The 21,341-nt window shown below is 48.8% G+C and overlaps 1 protein-coding gene across 1 annotated transcript in view; it reads left to right on the top strand.

Annotated features, from left to right (window-relative positions):
• The first annotated feature begins 5,821 nt into the window (after positions 1-5,821).
• Positions 5,822-21,341, top strand: part of PDLIM4 (PDZ and LIM domain 4) — a 42,111-nt gene continuing 26,591 nt past the window's right edge. The window contains exons 1-2 of the mRNA XM_051631520.1: positions 5,822-5,987; positions 19,379-19,530. Coding sequence (XP_051487480.1) covers positions 5,895-5,987; positions 19,379-19,530 — 245 coding nt within the window. The 5' untranslated portion in view covers positions 5,822-5,894. The remainder of the gene's footprint in view (positions 5,988-19,378; positions 19,531-21,341) is intronic.

Raw genomic sequence — 21,341 nt, 5'->3', positions numbered from 1 at the left:
TGGGGGGGATGAAAAGGAGCTGAGCATCTCCCCTGGTGTGCCTGCTGGTGGTGGCTGGGCAGGTCACAGCCCCAGTGGTGGCAACGTCCCCGCCTGCCCGCTGCGTGTCCTGGCTCGTCATCGGGTTAGTCTCAGTCTGGGGATGAGAAGTTGGAGTGAGGTTAGAGCTGAGCTAACAGGCACTTGCTCATCTCTTTTGTTTGGCTGCCTGAGATGGAAAGTGGGACTGGGAACGGGGTGAACACGGAGCCAACTCGTTTTTCAGCAAAGCTGATAGGAAGCAGGGAATATAAAAAGACTGTGTTTTGTTTGTAAACAGTAGGATGGAACATGGCGTGAGCTTTGTGTGAGTGGCTGCCCTGTCCTTCTCCACAGCCTTTCTTGAAGTTGCCTGTTATCAAGGACAGGCTGGAGCTGTGCTCCGGCAGGAGCCGACCTCGCTGTGCCGTTCCTTCCCCGTGTTCCTTCAGGAGACTCATCCACCAGCTCTTATCTCCTGTTTAGTCTGCAGCGTCTGTGCCGTGGGGATTTATCCAAGCTGTGTGGCGGGTTGCAAAACCCCAGCGTGTGAAGTCCTGGTACATGACTGGTCTGATGAGCAAGGATTAGGGTGACGTGTAAAAATTGTCTCATTATATCTGCCAGAACAGAGTCCCTGCTGCTTTTTACCCTCTGCACACATTTTACAAAGAAAAAGCATTTACCTTGGTCCTCACCATGAACCTGCTGCGTGGTGTTGAAGGGAATCCAAGACATGACCTTGCACAGAGCAGCTCCTTGCACACAGTTTTCTCTGTCACAATCCTACAAAGCCAGAACTCCTTGGGAGGCAGGAGCCTGCTCTGCCCAAAGGCCATTCCAGCAGAAGAAATTCTTCTGGGCCAGTGAGATTTCTTTCATTATCCTAATGGTTTCTATCGCAGCTGGGTTTTGCTCCATGGGACGCTTAGATCCAGGAGATAAACTTTTTAGAAATCATTTAGACAAACAAATGAATTAACTAGAATTCAGAATGACAGTTCCCAACACTTGGGCATCTGCCAAGGAACTTTCAAAAGCCAAAATAATAACCCAGATCTGAAAGATCCCGCAAAGCCTAGAAATGAAGCAACCCTTTGGAAACCTGCAGTTAAATCTGCCGTAGGGTTGAGATTTGCCTGGACTTAATCCAAACAATGTGTTTCCAAATTAACTATTTTCACAGGATGTTGGGGTTTGGGGTTTTTTTTTTGCTATTTTGGATTTCTTAACTATTAAGTAAAAAAATAAACTGAAACCCTTAAGAATCTGTTGTACATGAGTCCCACCGGGTTAGGAATGCACCAGAATGGGTTCATTTAGGCAATGGAAAAGGAACTTAAGATGAAACTGTCAAGATGAATGTAAGAAAGGAAAAGAGGATATACACAGAAAGGCTGGCTGCAGGGAGGGCAAACTGCACAAATGCCATGAAACATTGCTTGGAGTCTTCACTCCCACGAGACTTTGGAATTCATGTGATCAGCATCCCTTTCAGGGACCATTCCCAATCACACATACTAAGAGGAACAACCAGCCTGAGAACATGCAACTGACTATTCACAACAAATCAATTTCAACCACAGATCCCCAACTCTGAAACCCAGCCCACGAGGTAACATCCAGTTTGGTGCTTAAAGCTACTTTTAAATTTCAAATGTCTGTAATAAACTGTTCTCAAATGATCTAAAGAGGCATTATTGTTCCACTCTGCAGCCAAGGAACTACCTGAGATTCCCGCCTTCATTTAAAAATGATGCATGGATGTTTTTATGGATTACAAAGTGCATCCTATGAAACACATACATACTTCAGTTTAAAATATTTCCAACAGCAGCTCCACTGAAAGAAAAAGATCTTGTGCAAGCTGAGTTCTACCATGAACTCTGAAAAACGATGCAGCTTTATCTTAGCAAGCCTTTTGCAGGCCTCTCCTACAAAAGTGGTCAGTTATTGAACTTACAAGGTTTTTTATCAGGTATTTTGTTCACAGTCTAAAAATAAAACCCTCCACAAAGGGCCTGGGGACAGTGCAAAGAGGACAGCAATTTATTGCTGATTGAAAATCTAATTCTGTCCATCAAGCAATTTCTGAATGAGTAACTTCTATCCTACTAAGAAAGAAAGCACAGGAAAAACATGTTCACAACAACCCATACATCAACTTATCACCCTTAAACCTTTCACTGATGTGAAAATATCACAGGATCTCATTTCTACTTCCAGCCTGCAGCTATAGAGGGCTCATGGCTAAGTTCAGCCTCCTGAAATGGGTCTAAGGAGAAACAAAAGGAATCCACAAGAAGGCAATTCACAGAGGAAGAAAACCTCCTGACCTGGAGAAGAGCTATCAAGCCATGATGATGCTTGAAATCCTGTGGGCAGATGTTAAAAAACAGCATGGGGGGGGGGGGTGTGTCATTATCAGGCCTCCCAGATAAGCACAGGACCTCTGCTAGACATTGGGAGGGTGGCAAATGGAAAACCTGAATGCTCATTCAAAATGGGACACGAAGCTGAATATCCGTAGTTTACCCAGTCCTCTGTGATAACAAAGGGAGGAAACTGAGAGTGTCACCAGCCACAAAGGAGAGCCAGCATGGAATATTCAAACAAGAAACAAAGAGGTGATAAGACTCTGGGGTGGAAAAATACTGGAAACGAACACTGAGGAAAATATTGAGGGGGAAAGATAAAGTGAATGGAGTGATGAGATTGAATTCATGAACATGCTTGACCTCTCCTTTGAACAACGTGTGGCCTTTGCTAGAGCCTGCTGGAGGGTTTCAGCACCCGGCTGAAGAATGAGCATGTTGGAAATACCATGGTTCAGCTGGGCATGAGGCTTCTCCCACAGCAAGGCTCAGCCACCTCCTGTTGGTTCTTTTGGTGTCTCAGTCAAAAGTAGAACCCCAATTAGTTTTTGGAAATGACTTACAATGTCATTTAAAAATTCTCAAGTTATCAAAGACAAACAGAGAAAGTGATGAGCCTGCTTTGGCTGATTGAATTTGGAGTATGACTGGGTCCTCTGCAATGCAAAATTGTATTGGCTTTGCCCAAAGAAGCATATGTGAAGAAGTGTGTGAGCAGCTGGGGGAAAATTAGGCATCTGTGAAATCATACAGAATCACAGGATCTTAAGGGCTGGAAGGGACCTCAAAGATCATCCAGTCCAACCCCCCTGCCAGAGCAGGGTCACCTAGAGCTCATCACACAGGAACATGTCCAGGTGGGTTTGAATGTCTCTAGAGAACCTCTCTGGGCAGCCTGTCCCAGGGCTCTGTCACTCTCACAGCAAAGAATTATTTTCTGATATTCACATGGAACCTCCTATGCTCCAGTTTGCACACATTGCCCCTTGTCCTATCACTGGACATCACTGAACAAAGCCTGGCTCCGTTCTCCTGACACTGCCCTTAACATATTTGTAAACACTGATGAGGTCACCCCTCAGTCTCCTCTTCTCCAAGCTAAAGAGACCCAGCTCCCTCAGCCTTTCCTCATCAGGGAGATGTTCCACTCCCTTCATCGTCTTTGTGGCTCTGCCCTGGACTCTTTCAAGCAGTTCCCTGTTTTTCTTGAACTGAGGGGCCCAGAACTGGACACAATATTCCAGATGCAGCCTCACCAAGGCAGAACAGAGGGGGAGGAGACCCTCCTTTGACCTACTAACCACACCCTTTCTAATGCACCCCAGGATGTATTGGATGTAATGTGGAGTTCTGGAGCTAATGTTCTAATTCCCCAACTCCTGGGGAAAACCATCCATCTGTGATAGAAGGGTGCCAAATTAATTCCTGATGCAGTTCTGACATCTGAGGACTGCTCTACATGTGGATGCTTTCCATCAGGAGTAATTCAACTGCAGATACTCTCATTCAGAGTAAAACTGCCTCTACTCCAGCTCAGTTTAATGTATTCTGGAAAAAGCACAGCCACAAGTTTATACCAATTTGGCTCATTTTAATTGTATTTTACCCGGGTAAAATTTTCAACAAGCTCTAAGTTAGGAGGGGCAGCTGAGGCTGGGCATTCAAAAGGCCTTGAAGAGAAAGAGCCTCAGAGCCAGCAGCTTTCCCAACAGCTTTTGAAATGCATACTTTAATAGTGGGGATTTCTGTGTTTTGATCATCTGTTTCTTCTGCCAGTGGATCTGAAAACCCCCTTGCTTTGCTGTGCAGCAGAGCCTGTCCCTGACAGCCTGGCTGCAATTTAGAAGCCACCCAGTAATGAAGCCCCGATAAATGCCAGTGGAAAATGTTTGACTCCACAGAGCTGCAGGCTCCTTTTTTTTTTTTTCTCTCTGCTTTTCTCCTTTTCTCTGTTTTTAGCATTGCTCTTTCCAGCAAACTTTGTTTCTTTTAAAGAAAGGGGTGTTTTTTTTTCTTTTCTCTCCTAAGAGGAAGGAGGTGCCACTGCAAATGTCTGTAACTCAGTCCTTCAGGGAAGGGCTCCTGGTTGCCCAACAGCCAGCAATGGAGGTGGGACAGAAACTGCCCCCAGCCCCCTGCAAGGCACGTCGTGGTGCTTGGCTGGGTGGGTTTTCTAAGAGAAGCAAGGAAGGCTCAGGCCAGCCTCCTCCCAGCCTTCTGCAGGCCGGGTGATATCATGCAGGAATGAGGAGGTATGATTCATCACCCGTTGCACAGACAAAAGTCAGCTCTTGGAGCCTCCCTCGGTGGAGGCACGGGCTGGAGTGGAACAAAGAGGATGGTGAAAGCTCCGCTGGTACCAGCTGCAGCTGAACGGCTCCTCCAGAGGCACCTTTCCAGCAAAGCAAACACAGCTCATTGTGCTTGGGGTCTGTAGCTCTGTACACTCACTGTATTCACACTGCTGAATCACAAGGCTGCAGCACAGCTCGGGAGGGTGTTTCAGTGTCTCAGCTCCCCCCCTGCCCTGGACCAAAGCCTCCTGGATAACACGGGCATGGCAGTGGGGCAGTCACACAGACCTTCCTGCATCACAAGCACATGCAAAAAGACCCCTCAGCAAGTAGTACAGAAATAAAATGCACAGAAACTGGGCAGCAAGAAGGTGCTTGATGAAACTGGGCTTTGCAAACAACTAATCCTTTGTTAGGTCCTTTTTTGAAGTGGGATATTCCGGCCCAGCCCTTTCCAGGAAGAGAGGGAGCTTTCCCAAGGCCAAGCACTCTGAGTTTTGCTCTCAGTTTTCAGGGGAGATGCTGAGCACCCATGCTGCCCCCCATCCCACAAGCCATCACATGGAACACCCTCAGCAGCACAGACACCTCCTGGGTGCCCCAGCAGCGACTGATTCCAGCTGTACCACTGGGAAGCAGGGATGCTCCCTGGTTCCTGCTGCTGCCCCACAGACCCTGCAAAGCCACAGCAATGCCAGGGGGCTTTGCTCAAGTGATCCCCTAACTGCTTTACACCCAACCCCATCATTTCCTCAGAAATTTTTATTTCGGCCAAGGAGCAACGGTGCAGGATTCCCAAACTGCTTTAAAACCAATCTGATGATTTCCTTGCAAATTATTTATTTAGCCTTCAACCTACTGCTTGTGGCGACTGCAACAGTCGTGACTACAAACTGTCACATCGTTTTCCTTCCCCTCCCGAGGACGAAGGGCGCAGTAAGTGGAGGCTCGGACCCCATCAGATGCACACGCTACATTTTACCACTGCGAGCAGCCTCCCCGAAACCCGCCGGTACCGACGTCCCGGAGCAAATATGTGCTAAACCTCCCCGCGAGCACAAGCGGGACGGGTCGGTCCCGCCTCCCCGGGGGGCGGGAAGGGGCGGGGAGACGGGACCGACCCGTCCGGGCGATTCGGAGCAGCGCGAATTGGCTGGAGCGGGAGCGGGAGCCGGAGCCGGGCAGGGAGAGCCCCACCGCCGCTGCCATGTCCCACTCGCTGGTCCTGCGTGGTCCTTCGCCCTGGGGTTTTCGTTTGGTGGGCGGGAAGGACTTCAGCGCCCCTTTGACCATCTCCAGGGTGAGCCGGAGCGAGGGGAGCGGAGCGGGGGGGACCAGAGGCAGGTGATGGGCGGCGGGGATGGGGCCGGGCTCTGGTACCCGGGGCTCTGGTACCCGGGGCCGGCGGGCAGCAGCGTTCAGGCTGGGTTTAAATCTATATTATTCTATACAAACCCAAGTAAGCATTTCCCCCTGAGCGCAGTGGTGTTTCAGCTGCTCTTCTCTGGTTTAAGGCAGAGCAGCTTTCAGGCTCCGTGCTTGCTTTTTTTTTTTTTTGCTTTTTGCTTTTTTTTCCCCCCGTAATGTTAATTCATAAAGATCAGCTTTCAAAGTTTTTCAGTACTCAGAGCTACAGAGGGCTTGGACTCATGCCCTGGACTGAGTTCACAGGCTGTTGGGGTTTTTCACGAGTAAAGTCAGCAAGAACTTTTCTCTGCTGTGTTACGGGGTCCCTGTGGGCTGGTAGTAATTACCGTGTAAGTGCACTCACACTTGTATTTAACCTCGCAAAGATGTATTCTGGAAACTTCTTTGCTAAGACAGCGTGGCTAGCTTGAAATGGGCTTTGTGCAGGGGTGTGTGTGGAAACAAACCATCCCCGGGCAGGATGGGGTGCTGAGCCTGAGCTGGGCAGGTTCCCAGGGGCACTGGGGTTTCTGTTGCCGTCGGGCTGCCCAGGGGAAGGGCTGGACACCTGAAGATGCCCTGTGCTCCCGAGGTGTGGGGAGCTTGGGCAGTGTTGCCCAGCTGCTGCTGGGGCACTTGGAACAAACACAGGGAGTGTTGAAAGGCTTTGAAAGGAGCCGTAACTTTTGGGGAAAAAAAAAAAGGGGGTGGGGGGCGGAAAGAACTGTTTGCTGCCTTTTCATTCATCTGCCAAAGCTGTGATAGAAAAGGTAAAACACATACCCTGAGTTTTAAAGAAAGAGGTGTGGAAGAGGGCATGTTTTAAAGAGGCTTGGTTTGTGTTTGAGTTCAAACGTGGCTGTTACTGGGCTTGATGTCTCTGTCTTTCCTTTGGACTGTCCCTTACCAAGGGCTTTCCCGGAGGAGTAGCAGGAGAGGGGTGGAGAGGGGGGAACACCAAGACTGGGAGAGGCTGGGGTGATGTGGGGAGCAGCAGCAGTGGGGCTTGGCCGTGCTGGGGCAGGCATCCCGTGGGGGTGTCTTTCAGGCTTTTGGGCACAGGGAAGCCCTCCTCCTCCCCACTCCTGTGGGATGTATCACAGCAAAACACAAGAACGCCTCTCGGCGACTGTAAAAATGTTCCTGTTGCGAGGATGAACATCTTCATTCAGCGGAGGGAGCCTGTTTTCCTCTTCCTTTGAAAAAAAAGTTTGGTTCAACATTAAACAAGAAAGAACAAAGCCTGCTTTTGCCTAGACAGGTGGCTTGCCAAATTCCTTGTTTGTTTCGGCAAACCTGGGAGATGTGAGGACGATTCTCATCAAGCCAATCTTGCTTTGGATTACAAGGACTACAAGCAGTAGTTGTGGGCTGTTATTTTGTGTTACTGAGGGTGGCAGCCCTTTCAATCAGATCCTTTTTTCTATTTGCTCTTGCTGAAGAGAAGAGGATGCTCCCATGTGCTGCTCCAGAGGGTGATAAACAACTCACTGGGAATGTGTGGTTGTAGGGTGCTCTGCTTGGGGTCTAGTCTCTTAACACAAGAAAAGACCTCACTGGCTTGGCAAATAATACCTGAAGGTGTTAAAATTGAGAGAGAGTTAGCTTCTGCTCCAGCTCCTGGCCAGGGGGGTGCAGGAGGGGGCTGCTGAAGGGCTCCCCAGTGAGCTAGTGCTTTGCTTGGTGGTGGGTCCATGCAACCCTGTGTCTTTGTACAGGACTGAGTGTGGCTGGGGTGGTGCCATGTTCACTTTTATTTAATTCTGTAACTGTCTAACCAGTAAACGAGATCTTCCCAGCTTGAAACTTGGGCAAAGGGGGCTGGGGGCTCCCTGTCCCTGCAGAACCCCCAGTCCCCTTGCCTGGACCAGGTCGCTGTAGTGGGGAGGGAGCCTCTAATTGTTGAGGCTTTTGGCTGACTTCTGCTTCCCTCCCGAGTGCTTTTTATATTTTGTTTTATATTAAAATGCCATGAAATTACAAACATATTTTGAGAAGCAGCAATGGAGGCGGGAGGCGGGACCAGACTCCGGGACTCCCGCATCCCGCTGGGAGCCCGGGATGCCGACAGGCTCCGGGTGTGCTGGGCTGCCCCAGGGATGTGGGTGTGCAGCACCCCACTTCTGTGGCCCAGGGGGCTGAGGAGCCACAAGGTGTTTGGGCTCTACCAGCAGCCTTCCTGGACTTGGTTAGGTTGGGAATGTATAGGTTGCTGCTTGGGATTCACAGCATCCAAAAGCCACCCGCGTTCAGCTCTGGGTGCCAGAGGCTGGCTGGCTACTTATAAAACACAAATTCATTTGTGTAGGGCTTGAAAAAAAATTTAGGCATTAATAGGTTGTGTATCTACTCTTTGCTAAGCTACCATGGAAAACAATTTCTCCCCAGACCCTTCAGTAGCTGCAGCAGTGCAGAGATGTGTTGCTGGGATGCTTTGCTGTCTGCTGGGGGGTCCTGGAAGGGTGCAGCTTCTTCCCCCCAGTCTGTGTTGTTGCTCCGGGTTAAGTAAAGGCAGAGCTCCTTCATGTTGCATTTGTGGGACCTGAGGCCCCAGTGTCACTGCTAGAGGGAAATAAAAGACTTGCCTTAGCCTTTAGCCCCCTGCAAGGTCCCAGCATTTGTGCAGGTGCAGCTCATGGTATTGAGCCCATCCCTTGCAGCTGTTTCAAATACGCTCATGAAAGCAAGGAATCATCTATTTTCCTTGTAAGCAGGTGACTTCCCTCTGTGGTTTGATCCATCTTAAGAGACAAGTGGTGAAGACCTGATTGTCCGAGTGACTGGGAACAGCTGATGCTGAGCAGGGCCCTAGAGAGGCGAGGGCTGGAGTTGGAGTGTTAAGTTCTTCAGTATTAAAGATAAGGAGAGAGAAATGCAAATCCAGAAGGGATTTTTTAATTTTTTTTTTCTCCCTTCTTGTTTCTTCTTGCACTTTCTGGGGGTCCCAGATGAGCTGGGCTGGGGCAGGGCAGCCCCAAAATGGCTGTAGCTGCTGCATGCAGGGCCAATGCTGCTGCTTGGTTAGTGCAGCAGGGCTGGGAAGGGAATTGTAGCCCAGGGCTGTGCTCTGGGGAAGAAACCCAGCTCCTTTATACCCATGCTTTTACAGGAAGCCAACACTGGTGTAGTACACTGTGTAATTGATGGTTCCTCCTCCTGGTTTTATTTATTTATAGGGGTAGTGAAATGACCCAGAACATCTGCTTTGAGTTGGCCATACTAATGACTTGATAGAAAGTGCTTTTAAGACTTAATTAAGATTCTGGAAGCTGACAGCTGCTTTTCTGTGGTCGAGCAGGCTAACAACTGGACAGTGTTTGCCCTTGGTGGGGAAGGGGCCTTGCAGCAGGGACAACATTGCCTTGGACTGGCAACCTCAGCTGGGAACAGAAATGGAACAAGTGACTCAGCAGCTCTCAGTGTTGTGCTTGTAACCACATCAGTGAGTGCTGTGGCTCTGTGTGGGATGACAGTTGATCAACCCCTTGCCTGGGATTAAAAGATAATCGGTCATTAGTGTAACTAGAGGAGCTGAATGCATTTAATCACTTGAACTCGCTCGTCCAGCTCCTGGAGCAGTCGGTGTCGTCACCTACCCAACTCTGCCAGTGTTAATCCCAGCACTTGCTGCTTGTAGAGTCATAGATAATTTACTTGGCTAAACAGATAATTGACAAATGGACTGATTCCAGTGGTTTTTTAAAAGGCTTTTAATCCAGTTTTTCCTTTATCTGCTGGCTTCTACACCAGGTTACCCACTAGTCTTGAGCAGAGCAGCAAAAATGCCTTTTTCAGTGTTGGTTTGGAACTGTAACACAAGAAGGGTGAGAAATAATTGGCCTGCAATCCATTACCCAGGTATTGTTTGAGTTCAGGTTGACTTTTAAACTTAAGTAGCTTTCGTATTTGAGCAAAAATGTGTCCTGTTAAAGAGTAGGATACTGGAGAAGGAATTCTGCTGAGGGAGGGATTCCAGTAAAAATCTCGTTGACTCAGTCTGGGCAGCCAGCAAATGCCCAAGTGTGTTGCTGTGATCCCACTTGAATGCAAAGTACCTACTTGGAGTGAGAGTTTCTGGGGTGGCCTATGAGGCTGCTGCTTGTGTGCTGTGGGTTGGGACTGGCAGGGCATGAAGGGCTCCACAGACCTGGGCGTGCTGGGCTCTGGGTTTGGTCTCCCCAGGAACTCCCCGTGTCTTGGCCAAGGCGAGACCCAGAGATGCCAGCAGAGAAAATGGGGCTTTTTTCTTCCCATACGTTTTTTTTCTCCCCTGCTTTTATGTGTAACTTGTATGTGTTTGTTAATTAAATTTAAATGATGCACTTTCTGTTCAGAGCTCCCAAATCACCTTGATACATCCTGAAGCTAGGACCCCAGCTGATTCCTGCTGAGCTGTGCTGGCTTTATTGCCTGCCCAGAACCAAGCAGCACTAGCTGCTTCTCAGTGCGTTGCTTATTAATGTTTGTTACAACAGTTCAAGTGGGATGATTATTTTTTTTTAAGTGGAAGGAAATAGTTTTGCATTTCATTCTCGTTGGTTCTCATCGTTCTCCCAGTGGTTGCTTGTTGTGGAGTCTGGAGTGAGGGAGCTCGGGGGCAGCATGAGGCTGTCCTGGTATTTAACAGTTAATCTGAGCTGCAGAGAAGAAGTAACCAAAGTATGTAACAAATATATTTGCTGCTGAAGTTATTCTATCACTGAGGCTTTATTTAATAACTGAAAGAGAAGAATAAAAGCTTGTGGCTGGTTCAGGAGACAGTCATGGTAGAGTATGCTGGAATGAAAACCTAGTGCTAATTACGGTAATCGAGCACACTGATAATCAGAGTGGGAAAGCAGGCGGAAAGAGTGATTCATGTAGGTCCATTCAGGGAAGGTTTGACCTTGGGGTGAGTTTAGCAAAATAAACCCAACACACCCTTGAAAAGACTCTGCCAGGTTGAACAAAGCAGAATGGGCTCAGTGTGAGCAGGGGATTTAGAGTTGGGGCTGAAGGCTTGGGGGGTTGGTTGGGGTTTTCTCCTTCTAGGATTGTTTTTTTTTTTCTTTTAAATTGTAGTGATGTCATTTTTCTAATTCTAGAAGGTTGAAAGATTGCCTGTTGGGACAAGAATTTGGGGTTGCTTAGGAAAAGTCTGTGGTTGCATACCACTTGATACAGGGATAAAAGAGAATAAAGTCAGCAAGGAGGCTTCCTAAAATGGCCCTGTTAGTGTAGGAAGTGTACAAGGGGAAATACGTGGAATTATTACTTTTTTCCTAAAATTTTATTGCTGTATAGCACCATAGGTGTGATACTCCTTGTCCTGCTGGAGCTAGATCAGTCTTTAATTTTAGTATAAATATACTGTTATGAATTGTGTGGAATTAGCACAGTCTGTTGCAATTTATGATTGTTATTTTTGTAGCTTGAGGGGGAAAGCACATATCATAAGTCTGCAGGAGTCACATGGCAAATCCTAGAAGGCACAAGTCCTCTTAAACACAGTATTTCTAACTGAACTTGTTGTTTGGTTTCTGAGCTCTCAAATTGTATTGATTCATGGTTCTTGGGTACCCAAACACTTAGTGAAACTGTTTTTATTTTTTAAGTCATCTGTGACCACAGGTGCTAGAGTGTGAAAGAAAACACTAGATCTCTCAAGATCTGCTAGTGTGGTTAAAATAGCTAAAACAAACATGTTCACAGCAAATACTCTGCTTGATTTGTTGTCTGTGCAGCAGGGCCAGCTGTGTTCCAAAGCCAACTATGGAGCTGGTTAATGCTGTGGGTTTGTACATGGCTGTTAACACCACGCTGCCCCAAGCCCTGCAAGATAAGCTGGTGTTTGCTTTCTATTTCAGGACTTGCACACAAACTTCAAGTAAACCCAGGATTCATGGGGTTACTTGAAGCAATTGCACAAATGTCAAGGCACGGTGTGGCCTTCAAGTGGCTTTTGCAGCTGAGAGACTGAAAACAAGCCCCACTTTCTCACCATAGAGAACAGAGGCCTGTTTAAATAAAAAATAGAAAATTTGCTGTGCGAGACTCTCAGCCAATGAATTTTCCAAACATCATAAAGCTGCCTCAAAGCCCACACCACACTCAATCTTTCTTGTGGACCAGAGCAACTCCAGTTCACACCCGTTAAACCTTAAGTGGTTTTATGTGTTGTGTGGACCCAGCAGATTATGTGCGAATGATGTTTTGCAGTCCAAGCTTCAGAAAGCAAAATATACCAGATAAAGAATGTTGCTTGCAGTAATTATTCTTGATTATCAGATATAGGCAATGCACAGCCACAAGAGAAGCTGCCTGGGCCAGTTAAATCCAGGACTGTTCAATAACAGGCACCGTGGAGCAGAAGCTCAGCTGGGAGCTTTGCAGCACAGAGTCTGTCGTTCACCCTGAGCCACAAAATGCTCCCCAGAAGCCTGTAGCACGTGTAAAGCTTCTGGTACAGAAGACTAAACCCTGCAAAAATACCTTGTGTTTGCACTTAAAGAGGGAGAAGGAAGCTGCATTGCAAAGGCAGGAATCCCCGTGGGTAGGATGATCCTAGCCTGGGTCAACAAGGATGGAGCTGCAGGGCTGCTCACCAGGAGAATTTGAACTGCTGGGGTTGGAGAGTTTTCTTCTGCTTAGAGGTAGTTCTGTCAGTGCTTTCCTAGTAGCAGAGAAAGCATCAGCCCACCTTCCTGGCCAAGGAGTTGGTGATTTGAAAGGGAGGGCTCCAAGCAGCTCTGCAAGTCTTCTGCAGAGCAGCTGGAGATTCCTCCAAACAGGAGTTTAGGAAGCCCTGCTGCTGCTGGGGGATGTCAGGAAAGGGGAGGCTGCACAGGAGAGCTGAGCATGAAAACTCAAGGAGATGAACCAGTTGCTGCTACTGGACTTCTGGGTGCCCTGGGGCTGAGCAAGGCAAGGAGCTTTTGGCCAGATGTGAGTGTCTGAATGACCTGTGTCTTCCTCAATCTGCTCTTCAAGGTTTGCCCTCAGATTGTGTGGTTGATTAGTCTAAAATTCATACCTGGTTTCCCTGATTCTCAGCCTTGTCTTGTACAGAGACCTCAGCCTTTAAGCTGTGTTAGGATCTACCCTGTGAAGCTGATTCCAAATTTGGGTCTGGATCCATCAGCACTTGGATTCAAAAGGATTTTCAAGTGTCTTGCCTTTTATAACACTGATACTCTGGTTCTTTCCCTTTTATGCTCTTAAGTTTCATCTTGTTTTCTGCAGTAGTTAAATGAACTCATGTTGCATAAACAGTGCTCCTGTTCCTGGGCTGTGCAGCATACCTGGGTGATGTCTCAAAGCATTGGACTTTTATAAAAAAGCCCTTAGAAAAAGCAAATGGATCGGTGGGGGATGTGTGTCAGTTCAAAGCACCATGCTTTGACAAGCTGAAGAGAATCCCTGGAAAGAATGCTCGGAGGATTTGGGGAATTTTTCTCCATGAGTTAGTCATTCAGCTCCAGGTTCTTCCTGTTCCCAGTGATACTGGTACCGTAAGATCCTCTGCTGCCTCGCAGCATGCTTCCTGGTAGTGCAACAGGCTGGCTTTGTTTAAAAGCTGAGAATTTTGTCACGTTATCTTGAAAGTCTCTCCAAGGCTTTAATCAGGCCCTTTTGATCACACTCGTAGAACAGAAAATGTCCCCAGACTTGCCCATAGCAAACTCCTATTGATGTACAAGAGCGGTGTGGTCTCTGTAGGCATGTCTGGGATTGGATGTTTTAACCCACTAAATTCTGTCTCTGAGCAACCTGGTCTGGTGGGAGGTGTCCCTGCCAGCATAGGGGGATTGGATCTAGATGATCTTCAATGTCCCTTCCAACCCAAACCATTCTATGATTCTATAATTAATTGATGGCATGTGTTGCATTTTGTTACAGTAGTGTTGGGGTTTTTTTAAGTGAAGAGTGTCTGGCTGAGAGAAAACTGCCTTTATTATGTAGGTGTGGTTGGCCTGGTTAGGTACCATTTGTTAGGTGGAGTAAAAACTCCTGGGAGAATAAATCCTTGGTTCTTCTCTCCCATGGCTGTGCTGAGAGCTGTGCAGGCAGCGAGGAGGAGCCATGTCCCTGGTCCTCAGGTCCTGACGTGGATTTCTGGGAAAAGGAGTTGAAAAAGAAAAGGGCTAAATTAATATAACAGATTAACCTTTTGCTAAAGTGTGGATTTTCTCAGCTCGTGGTGTTGACCCAGCTCTAGAGATGGCTTGAGCAGAGCTGAGCTGTCCCTGTGGGGTGCAGGGCCGTCCCTGCCTGGGCAGTGGGACACACCCAGTGAGACACAAGGAACTTTGCCCCCTGAGATGTGCCCTGGCTGGTCTCACAGCCTGGCTGGTCTCACAGCCCTGGCACTCATCTCTGCGTGATCTCCAGGGGGGAAAGTGTAATTCTCTGTGTGCTGCAAGAGTAAACTCCTCTTGGTGCAAATAATCTTGCTTATTAAATGAGATTGCACAGCTTCCAACACCAACTGGCTTAGTTGCCTTAATGTGCTTTGTTTTATTGGCCCAATGTCAGATGCTAGCACTCAGTAAATCCTCCCAAGGCTCCAGTGGCCAGATAAGATAACAGCTGCTGCTTCGGGGGTTCCCAACCTGCTCCATAGCATCCGAGTATCCGCTTGGCCAGGCAGGGGCTGCTGGAGGCTGGTCCTCTTGGAGGAGAGGAGGGGGCTGGGTGGGAACCTTGGGAAAGGCAGTGGCGAAAATAATTGGAAAGCCTTATTTAAAAAAAAATTAATTTGTTTGTGATTGTGCAGATGACCTGGCAAAAGGAGGCTCTGCTGCAGCCCGTGGCTGCCTTTCCTATCGGGATCCTCAGCACCAGGATGGTGCCCGTGGGGCTGGGAGGAGGCAGAGAGCAGTGAGAGCAGGCTGGTTACTGGTGCCTTGCTTTTCAAAATTCACCTTTTCCTGCTGGAATAATATAAAAGGAGTGAGACAGGCACCAGTGTTGGACCTCATAAGTATTTTTTGAAGCCCAGGGCTATGCGGAGGATGTACAAAGGCATCACAAGTAAGACTGGTCCTGAGGGGACTGGGGACACGAATATGCTTTTTAGAAACGGAGGAAAAAAAGCAGAACACATTCTGACTCCCTGCCAGAGTGAATCCCTGCAGGAGGCATCAGGCAGGGGGAGGCTGCTCTTGGGGCTTTTGGGACCCTGCATCTCCTTCCCAGGGGCACACGTTCTGCCCCCCCGTGCCCTGCTGTCACAACATTGTCAGCTGGGCAGGCTCTTTGTTTCTTTCCCTGTTTTCTGTTTTTAAGTGTTCTTGTGCATCTGCAGTTTTTTGAGAGAAACAGAGGCAGCTGCTTATTTTTATGGAGGGGTTAAATGCAGAACATTGTTCTCTCCTGGCTTTATTTAGTTTTGGTTGAGCAGTAAAAAGGCCGTGTGTTTACGCTGCCTTCCCGGAGCAGCCGCCGTGCCGTGCGTGCAGAGCACACACAAATGCTTCTCTGGGCAGAAAAGGAGCTGTGGAAACATGAGTGCCAGTGAGCTCCCAGCACCCTGACAGGTCCTGCACGTATTGTTATCCTCTTACAGCTCCTTCCTGCTGAGGATGGAGCCATGAGGAAGCGATGGGTGGTGGGTATTCCACGTACAGCACTATGTGGGACCTCCTGAATCATCTCACAAGGAACTCGCCACCAGCCACCTCCATCCCTCCCCTGGTCCCTAGTCATGGGTCCAGCACTCGTTATTCTGAGTTGCTTTGATTTGCTCTCAGGGAATGGTTCAGCTCTGCTGGATTGCATCCCAAGGCTGTCCTTGAAAACCTGTGGAGCACCAGGGCTAGAAGAGGTTGGATGGCACCCAGGAGGGGATCAGTGCAGAGAGAAGGTCCTCTCCCCACTCGTGGGTATACTGGGGAGTTGACTAAGCTGTCTTGTGCAACTTCACCCTGTGTGTCCATCAGTTGGCTTTGGCTTTGTGTTGCTGGGAAAATGTCTTCAGGTGGAGGGGAACAATGACCAGCAGCGTAAGGTGACTGGTGGCCTGGAGCTCACCTCAGGGCTGGGCTGATGCTGTGTGAAGCTGTGGCTTTGGGAGCCCGGAGCTTCCAAATGAGGCAGGACTCTTGTCTAGTTGAAAACCTTCAGGGGGTTTGTAATGAAAATATTTGTGTTTCTTTAAGCCTGCGGTGATTGCTGTGGGTTTGGCTCTCAGTGCCCTTGGCTGCTCCTGGCATGCCTTGAGGTTGTTGTCACCCCACAACACCAGATGAGCTCCCTGGAGCCTTGCAGGGAGGGAGGTCCCGTGAGCTGTTGGTGGTGCCAGGGTTTGGGCCACCCTGTCCACCCCTGAGATTCTCCACCAGCCCTTTGCTCCAGCCCTGGAATACCAGGACCCGCACAGGGCCCTGGGGGTTGGCAGGGTGGGAGGGATGGGGCTGGTTTCATCCTGGTGTGTGATTGTCCCGCTGGAGCTCTTGGCTGGAGGAGAAAGCAGACAAACAGCCCAGCTCCTGGCAGGCACCCAGCGTGGGCAAGACGAGGCACAGCACCTGCCTGGGAGTCGAGCCCTGTGTTCAGCCCCAGTGTTAGAGCTGGGGCTGTGCCCTGGGGACCTCAGTGTTGCCCGTGGACAGGCAGCATGTGGTGGGGAGAGACAACCCGTCCTGGTGCCAGGGAGACCCCTCACACCACCCCCAGTTATGAATCCATCCATCTTGTCTTGCGCTGTGTTCACTCAAGCTTAATTTTAACAAGTGCCTGAAGGAGACACCCAGTTCCCTCCTGCTCCTGTCTCTTCTGTTTGTTTGTTGGTTCCCCTGTGACCATGGAGGGTCATCTTCCTGGGGTGCTTCTCTCCAAGCATAGACTCTGTTACAAAAATGACTCTTTCCAATTGCTTCCTTGTCCTTCTGGGGAGCCTGGCTTTGCAGTAGGCTGCCTGCATGGACCTGTGTGGGATGAAGCAGGTAGGACCCTTGCACAAGGACTCAAGCACAGCCCTGACCCATCTCCAGGCTGGTATGTGGCACTTCTTGTGTTCATGGCTTTGCACAGCTGGGAGTTAGGAGAAATGGTTTGAAGTATTTTGAATGTTATTCACTAAAGTACAAACTTTGGGCCCAACAGACACCACAGTTCTGATTCCCAGGCTGCTGCCTCACTGACGCTGTATCTCAAACTACTGAGTTCTTGGAGTGCAGCTCCTTTTCAAGCCCTGGGTCAGTCATCTCCACAGCTAGTGTGAAATGCTAATATGAAGATACTGCCAAAATAATGTGAAATAAACCAGAATCTAAAAATAGGAAACAGCTAAGAGCCCCGCTTGTGAACAGATTATTCTCCAAGGAAGCTACAGTCTGGTTAAGATCAGTGCAGGGAGAAAAATCCATCAGGCATCTCGACAACATTAAATTGACAAGAACAAAATACAGCTGTCCTGGGTCAGACTGAAGGTCTGTTAGTCCAAAGTCCTGCTGGCAGCCAGGGCTGCAGGGCGAGTAATGCAGGCGAGCACATGGAGATGTTCCTTGGAGGTGCTGGTCGAGCTTCTGGTTGACTTTCTGGTGGGTCTGGCAGCTTCTGTGGCAGTAGAAGGAGTCTGCCGTCTCTTCTTATGTGGGTTCATAAAAACAACAGGGCAAGTGCATGCCAGGGGAAAAATAAACCTATATGGGTTGAAGTGTTCCGTGTCAGGGCTTCCCAGCTAATGTGTGCTGGGCTCAGAAATCCCTCCTGTTGTTTGCCCTGAGCTGAGTCACAGGGGAGAAGGAGGCCAGGCAGGATTTTTAGAGCAAAATAACCCGGCTGAAACTATTGAAGAGCAAATGGCAAAAGCTGATTTACTCTGACAATGCAACAAAAGGCTTAATTCAGGCTGCCAGTTCAGCTTAAGTGCAAAAAGTGGTTAGCAGCTCCTCAAACACCTTCAGGTTCATGTTTGGCTGTAGTCAGTGGGTCTGTGTCAGGTGGGTGCTGCCTGCCTCTCCCTGGCTGTTTTGCCATCCTGTGAGCAGCCCTGGTGTGATCCCTGAGGGGCTCTGGTGTGAAGTCTCAACCCTCTTCAGGTTCCCTGTGGAAACAGAACTGGGAAAAAACAGCTGGAGATGAAAGCAGGGAGGTGAGGGTGCCTCCCTTCCCCAGGGACTGGTTAGTGGTGGCCAGGGGGGTTTGTGGGCCCCAAGGAGCAGATGGCTGGGCTCTTGGTCTCAAGCTGTCTGAAGAACCACGCCTGGCTTGTTAGTGTGTGGTTGTCCCAGTGCTATGTCCGTGAGGAGATGGAGGACAGAGAAGTCATCCAGTTCCCTGGATCTTTGGAGCAGGGTGTGATGAAGCAGAGATCCATCTCCTGAAACTGGGGCTGCACTGGGTCAATCAGGACCAACCCCAGTCGAAGCACCATCACACCCTACACACAGCCAGGTCTGAACAACCATCAGTCAGACCTGTGCCTTCTCACTGGATAAACCCTACGGGTGGTTAGTGGAGAGTTAGCAGATGCTCTGAAGGACTGAAGAGGAAATTAGAGGGCAAGCATATAGCTATTAAGAGGTTAAACAGACACGTTTACCTCTTCTGCCTGTGCCTTGCATCTTTTTCTATTATTGCAAAAATTAAAAACACATTTGGGCTGATGTAAATGAAGTGGTAAATTCTCAAGGAACTCTTTTGTGGGCTGTGGGACTGGCCTGGTGTCCGACCAGAAACGGTACCTGGGCCTGTCATTAGCTCCTCAGGAAAGAAGTTATGAGTTTTAGAAGATTCTGGCATCAGTACAAAACCAGAAGGAAAGAACTGTGGAGTTTAATGAGCTGTGTGTTATTCTGTGCAGGGCCCAAAAGAGACAAGTCATTAGACTGATGGTCAGGAAAAAGTGATGTCCCACAGAACCTCCCTGCAGGGAGCTGTGAGGGTGACTGTGCTCATCTTCTAACCCCCTAAGTAGCCAAAGGAGGGGTTGCATGGTTTTCAGGGACTGACTCTCACAGCAGGATCTAAGGCCAAGGATTCTAAAGCAGCTCTCCTGAAAGAGAGTGTTGTGTTATTTTAAGCAAGAGATCTGGAGAGGGCACTTGGGCACACACTGACAGGGTTGACAAATCTCTTGATTTATGACAGCATTGTTGTGGGATATGGCCCTCGGGGAGCTGGGGCTGACCCAGAGCCCTGGCCCTGACATCCAACCCCTGGTAGATGCCCTTGGTGTAGGCAAAACACACGTCATCTTCAGAAATAACTATTCCCTTTATCTGCCGCTTATTCCAAGAAAACAGGCTTTTTGAAAACCAAGCATTCTTTTCAGTAACCCTTTTGTTTTTTCCCACCTAGATTAACCCTGGCAGTAAAGCAGCCATGGCAAACCTGTGCCCAGGAGATGTTATTCTGGCAATTAATGGGGAGAGCACAGAGAACATGACACACCTAGAAGCACAGAACAAGATCAAAGCATGCGTGGACCAGCTGCTGCTCTCTGTGAACAGGTAGGTCCTCCCCTCATGTCTGAGGTGCCCCTTTCCTATCAGCTTTGCTTGGCTCTCCTGCAGAAGGTGGCTCTTGGTGCATCCTCATAGTCCATGTAATTTTTTGTGTTTTTAAAAACAGTGAGACAACTATTTTTTAAAAATCACTGCTACAGTAAGTGGGTCCAGTTCATTTATCTGAGCCTGGATTCTTGCTGGCACCTTGCAGAGCTTGTGCAGCCTGTGAGCTGGGTCAGATCCTTCAAGCCAATGGAGCTTTCATTGACTCAAGCAAGAGTAGCCCAGGGATCACCATCTCCTTTGAGTGATGCCTCCCACTGCATTAACACCTGTCATTTTCATAAACATCTGTTTGATGATTATACATTAGGAGGTCCTGCCAAATACACTAGTTTAGAGTATTTCAAGGCAAAATGAAGGTTTGGGTTGTTGGGTTTTTTTGCTTTCTCTTGGAATGAGTTCTGTAGCTCAAGGTTCCTAACACAAATCACAAATCATCCAGCCAAACTGAGTGCTCCTTATAAGGCTCATAAATCACTAATATTATCTGTAATAGATTAAAATAAGTTTATGCAATATTCCACTTCAGATTAAAAAGGCATTTCCTGCTATCAAGAGCCATCATTTGCTGTTTATGCTTCTTTTTGGAAAACATGTAGCTTCTGCCTGGAGGCCTGGGCAGCGGGGAGGGAGCAAAGCCCCCCTGGTTCCTCCTGGTGCCTCAGGCAGTGGTGGCTGAGCTGCCCAGCCAAAGCAGCACCCTGTGCTGTAGGAACGTGTGGTGGCTTCAGCATTAGCAGAGAAAGAAAAAGAGGAGGACAAGAAGAACCCTTCGCAGGGGTAGAATCTCCCATAGCCTGTCAGGACTGTTGTTGTCCTTTCCATTTGGAGCAGTTTTAGGGAGACAGGGTGGTCTCCTATCCCAGACAGGGGATGTCCCCTGGGCAGGACAAGGGTCCCCTTCCTGGCTGTCTGCAGGCTGGTGGAGATCTCCTTGGAAGAGGTGGAAATGCCTGGAGAAGGCTCCAGGGAGACCTCAGAGCACCTTCCAGTGCCTGAAGGGGCTCCAGGAAAGCTGGGAAGGGACTTGGGACAAGGGCAGGGAGTGAGAGGACAAAGGGTAGTGGATTAAAACTGGAGGAGGGGAGATGTAGGTGAGACATGAGGAAGAAATTCTTCAGTGTGAGAGTGGTGAGACCCTGGCCCAGATTGCCCAAGGAAGTTACTCAAGCCCCATCCCTGGCAGTGTTGAAGGGCAGGTTGGATGGGGCTTGGAGCAACCTGGTCTGGTGGGAGGTGTCCCTGCCCATGCAGGGGGTTGGGACTGGATGATCTTTAAGGTCCTTTCCAATCCAAACCATTCCGTGATTCTATGAAATCATCCTGTAGTGACACAAGGTTTTGGGGTGCAGCTGCTGAGCTCATTTGGCAGTAGAACAACTTTATCTGGAGCTGCAAGAGAGTTTTGCTGACAGTGACTCCCACCTGCAGTGTGGCAGCAATTTATTCTCACATACAAGGGTTTGTCCTCTGAGTTTATGGCCTGAATTCCCACTTCTACACCTCGTTTTAGCCACGGGTGTCAATTGGCCTCTGCTGGCTGAGATAGGACCCTTGAGTCTTCTCTCTTTGAGTTGGATTTGCCCAACTGCACCTCCCAGGGTGGATATTTTCAACTGTGAGACCTCTCAGTGTGCCCAGGGGAGCAGTGGGTCCTCCATGGCAAATGGCCTGCAGCCTTGCAGTGATGCAGGGTTCCTGGGTGAGGTGACCTGGGCTTTGCTAGGCAAGAGCACTTAAATGTTTTTTCC

Source organism: Apus apus, chromosome 13, assembly GCF_020740795.1.
Source record: "Apus apus isolate bApuApu2 chromosome 13, bApuApu2.pri.cur, whole genome shotgun sequence".
In the NCBI taxonomy this organism is placed as follows: Eukaryota; Metazoa; Chordata; class Aves; order Apodiformes; family Apodidae; genus Apus; species Apus apus.
The sequence above is the reverse complement of the archived record's forward strand: the minus strand, read 5'-3'. Positions and strand labels throughout refer to the sequence as shown.